At 32.9% G+C, this 5149-nt stretch overlaps 1 protein-coding gene across 2 annotated transcripts in view; it reads right to left on the bottom strand.

Moving 5' to 3' along the window:
* Positions 1-47: 47 nt before the first annotated feature.
* The window catches only part of DCK (deoxycytidine kinase), a 25081-nt gene continuing 19979 nt past the window's right edge, over positions 48-5149 (bottom strand). For both annotated transcript variants that reach the window (XM_007112709.4, XM_028491892.2), the window contains 3 exons: positions 4457-4572; positions 2859-2949; positions 48-1099 (listed from right to left, as the gene is read on the bottom strand). In XM_007112709.4, coding sequence (XP_007112771.2) covers positions 1073-1099; positions 2859-2949; positions 4457-4572 — 234 coding nt within the window. In that variant the 3' untranslated portion in view covers positions 48-1072. The remainder of the gene's footprint in view (positions 1100-2858; positions 2950-4456; positions 4573-5149) is intronic.

Genomic DNA, 5149 nt, shown 5'->3' with positions numbered 1-5149 from the left:
ATGGCCGCTGAGCCTGCGCGTCCGGAGCCTGTGCTCCGCAACGGGAGAGGCCACAACAGTGAGAGGCCCGCGTACCGCAAAAAAAAAAAAAAGGGAAGAAATTAAGGAAAACTATAATTCCACCTCAAATGACTTAAAGACAATCATAGTTTAAACCAATCTTTTAACTATAATAGTAATACTCCATTCTAAAAGAATGGTCTGAGAAGGGAAAAAGCAGGTAGCTATTTAAGTTCCAAATAAATTCAATCTTTCTATTCATGTAATAATCTTCAGTTATCTTTTAAGTATAGAAACATTTTCTCTTTAATCCTACAAAATCCCATGCAAAAGATGAAGCCTCACTCATACCACAGATGTAGAAACAAAGGAAGGAAAAATATTAAATGATTTATAAGTTATGCCATTACAAACCGGGAACAAAGTCTAACCTGCTTCTCTACAAATGTATTATAGGCACATTAATAAATCAGTGAAGTAATTAAATACTAAACCTGGTCTTATCTTCCACATAAATTAAGGTAGAAGGGAAGGCATCTGATCAAAAGTATTTAAAATAAAACCTCATCATACTTTTTCTAGGGATTCCTTAAATTCCACTTTTCAATTTTTAACAGGTACACTAATTTACACAGGACACATTACCATTTACTATGTAACATTAAAGTTTGTAGTTAAGAAATTGGTCAGTGAGATGAGAAGCACCAGAAAAAAAAAAAAAAGTCAACTGGCTGAGGAGGATAATAGAGGAGAAAGACAGGAGGCTGGGTCCTTTATGATGCAGCTTAACCACTAAAATGATTCCGGAACCATCTACCTCCAGACTTCTTGTTGTAAGGGATACTTAAATATCTTTCTTTTTTTAAAGCCCCAAAAAAGAAAAGAAGAAAAAGAAAAAAGAAAAACTAGCTATAAACTTTTGTATAGGATTCATTAAAAAAATTTTTTTTCTTGGAACAAAAATAGTTAAAAACTTGGGTTTAGACGAGAGACTTGTATGAATATGGACCTATGAAGATACACAAAGCTGAAGTATGTGTAATCATTTGGCTGCCTGTAGTCTTCAGCAAGATCACAAAGTGCTCAAAAATTCTTTTACCTGAGGGGAGGAAAAAAATATTAATATAATTCCTTGGCTAATTTGAGATATCTAATATTCATTTTCAATTAAAAGTATCTACACAGTTGAAGACCTCAACTGTATAAGTAACTCTATCACAAAGCCATATCATTTAGTTTCAAAAGAAATATTAACAAATACTTCAGTATTAGAAGATGAATGACCTAAAATGTCATCACAGGAGTTATTAAATTTACATCTAAGATTGATATAGTTCTATAAGAGCCATAACACTAATTTTATTATCTCTTAATAATACCACAGACTACTGACATGTGCAGCTTTAGTATTGATAACATTAATAATTGCAACAGTTTAATAAGTCTAAAGGTCCTGATTATGTATGTAATCTATGTAACAGATTTATAATTTTTCTGAAGCACAAATCTGAACCATATATACACACTGTAATATTAGTATGTGAAGAAAGGTCATATAAGTAGTGAATGAACTTAGCCAACTGGCCAACGTCACAATTCAAGATACTGCTCTCTACATATTCTAGACTGCACAGTAATTCTCCTGAATAGACAAAGATTATTGCCTTGCAAAGATACCTGAAAAAGAAAGCAAACTTCTAGCAAAACTAATTAAACCAAAAATAAATAATAATATGAAATGGTGATCATTAATCAAAATACAGAAGTGTTAGATAAAATTAAAAAGTGGTTTTACAGATTCATCTAGTTAAAATGATGGTTGGCTGTTAGTACTGCAATGGCTGACTTAATTTTATTTATTTTATTTTAACAGTATCACAAGTGAATTCTGTACTATGTTTTTTAACATCATTAAATTAGTATGAAGAGGTCACTTGAATTTTCCAGATATGCTTTTCTTTATATCATGGGAAAAACAACTATATGCTACAGTAGTTATCGATAAAGGTGAGATTTTCAAAATTCTTGAGATACATCCCTTATAAATGTTAAATACCTATTGTAGTAAACAGCAGACATTTTGTGACAGGAAAAAATAAAAATAAAATTTCTCTCAAAACTAAACAAACAACAAAAAAATGTGGCTTCTTCTTTAGCTCTTAGATCACTAAGTTAATTAACATGGATATAAGGATATTTGTTATACAAATCCCATTACTATTCTCGCTCAAGTGTTCATCAATAGGTTCTCTGCAAGTCCCTTTATGAATATGAGCACCACTCACTTTATAAATATAGTCAACTTCCAAATATATGGAGGATAGATCAACTCTGATAAGGACAATGACTCAATGACTAGGCAGTGCCAAGTTATCACTGACAAGGTCCCAAATAGAACTCAAAACTAAAAATCTTTAATCTCAAGACTCTAGTTAGTAGAAAAATGGATGAGATCTATATCCTACAGCTTCAAACATCTTCCATACTGAATTTAGTTGAAAAAGATTAATTTCACAAATAGTTTATTATTATCTAAAGATTGGTGGTATAGGGAAGAGGGGAAGAAAAGGGAACAAAGCAGAGGAGAGTGAGCAAGAACTTTTGTTAACGTGGTTACCCCTATAATACAGATAAAGAAACTAAAGGATAAAGAAGGTCCTCATTTTAGCTAAGGCTACAAAGCTAGAAGTTGAAGTTAAGATGAGAATCTAAACAGTCTAAATCACTCTAAAGCTCTTAACTGTCTCTTAATATAACTTTATGTAATCTTTCCTTAGAAAATTGTTTTCTCACAAAGTTAGAACACTTCTTTAGACAAGACAAAACAAACATTATTTATAGTCTTTGTATAAATCTACCTTTTCAACCAGACTGTCGTGTTTGTCTTTAAAATCTTCATTAACATCCAGTGTTAAGATAGGCACTTCTTGTAGATAATCAAAGTTGGTTCTGTTTGAAAAGAGAGAGATGAACAAAATAATTAGAAAAAGCAACAAATAAAAGAGAAATACTAAAAATTTATTATGTCTTCACTGGAAAACAAAATGTTATCAATCATTTTATATTAAAATTATCCTGCCAAGTACTTCATCTGGCAGCCCCTTCTTTCTCACCTAGATTTACTATACATGTCTAAAAATCTCAGGTATAAAATATATAAAGTTAGGCATTGTGAAATGTAATTCTCCTCAGAAACCAAAGTCATACCATAAAGTAGGAATGTTTGCTTTTTCTTAGAATTTTGCTGTCTTTTTTTTAAAATACATTAATTTATTTATTTTTGGCTGCGTTGGGTCTTCGTTGCTGCTCATGGGCTTTCTCTACTTGTGGAGAGCAGGGGCTACTCTTCATTGCGAAGCGTGGGCGGTGGCTTCTCTTGTTCCGGAGCACAGGCTCTAGGTGCAAGGGCTTTGGTAATTGTGGCGCATGGGCTTATTAGTTGCTCCACGGCACGTGGAATCTTCCCAGATCAGGGCTCGAACCTGTGTCCCCTGCATTGGCAGGCGGATTCTTAACCACTGTGCCACCAAGGAAGTCCAGGAATGTTTGCATTTTATAGATGAGAAAACTAAAGCTCAGGGAGGTCACTCTGAGGCTCAGAGATTGTCTAAGGTTGCATACTAATAAGTGAGATGCATCTGAACCAAGAACTGACTAATGACAAAGTACAGTGATCTAAGAAACAAACTTAAAATATATTAAAATTCTCTCTGAAAGAGTATGGTATATCTCAGAGATACTGCAGGTTTGGTTTCAGACCACTGCAATAAAGTGAATATCACAACAAAGCAAATATTGCAACAAAGCAAGTCACACAAATTTTTTGGTTTCCCCGTGCATACAAAAGTTACATTTACTCTATACTGCAGTCTATCAAGTGTGCAATAGCATTATGTCTAAAAAAAATGTACATACCTTAATTTAAAAATACTTTATTGCTAAAAAATGCTAACCATCATCTGAGCCTTTAGAGTCATAATCTTTTTGCTGGTGAAGGGTTTAAAATACTGCAAGAATTTATAAAATGTGATGCAGAGACACAACATTAGGAAATGCTGTTGGAAAAATGGTGCCAACAGACTTGCTTGACACAGGGTTGCCACAGACCTTCCATTTATAAGAAATGCAGCATGTGCGAAGCATAATAAAGTGAAGTGCTATACAACAAGGTATGCTTGTACCTAAATAATATACACAGATATATTTCCTACTTTATCCCTTAAGGTGAAATTCCATATATTATGCTGTAAATACTGCGGGGGGAGATTAGCTATAAAAACTTTAAGAAAATAGGATCTCATTGCAATAAAAAGAATCAAAATCCATACTTAATTCTGGGAGATCCTACAATACTAATAAATAAAAATGGCTGAAAATGAAAAATTATACATGATTTGGATTAAAATTTGATAAAGGAATTTAAAATGAATAGTAAATAAGAATAAGGAAGTCTTACTTTAGTGTTCTATGCAGGAGCCAGCTTTCATGCTTATAGTGAAGCTTCTCTAAGTATTCAAGAGGAATGCCTTGTTCTTCATTTCTTCCCCGTAAATATATTCTATTCAAGCATTTCTAAAAGCAAGCAATAAGAAACAGGTAGGAGGAGTGGAGGAGGCAAGGAACAATTATTCTTGCCAGCTGCCATTAAATTTTTCCTTAGTGTCTCTTTAGTTATGCTAGCCAAAATCTCTATTTATTTTCCCTAGGAAGTTGAAGTAGTTCATTTTCCCCTCCTTGTGCTTTTCAACCATTTGGTAGCTCTAAACCAAGTGTTACTCTCAAAAATAAGTCAAAATATGTGTATAAACTTTTGGCATCCATACTTAAAATATACTGTATAAAATTAGTTTAGTTAAAAAACAAATAATTTACCTGTGATAAACCATGATGGAAAAGAATATAAAAAACAATATAAGTATGTATAACTGAGTCACTTTGCAGTACAGCAGAAATTAAACACAACATTGTAAATCAACTATTCTTCAATAACATTTTGTTAAAAATTTAGAAGTTCAGGGACTTCCCTGGTGGCGCAGTGGTTAAGAATCTGCCTGCCAGAGGAAGGAACACTCCCAAACTCATTCTATGAGGCCACCATCACCCTGATACCAAAACCAGACAAAGATACTAAAAAAAAAGAAAATTACAG

Source organism: Physeter macrocephalus, chromosome 7 (genome assembly GCF_002837175.3).
Source record: "Physeter macrocephalus isolate SW-GA chromosome 7, ASM283717v5, whole genome shotgun sequence".
Lineage (NCBI taxonomy): Eukaryota > Metazoa > Chordata > Mammalia > Artiodactyla > Physeteridae > Physeter > Physeter macrocephalus.
The sequence above is the reverse complement of the archived record's forward strand: the minus strand, read 5'-3'. Positions and strand labels throughout refer to the sequence as shown.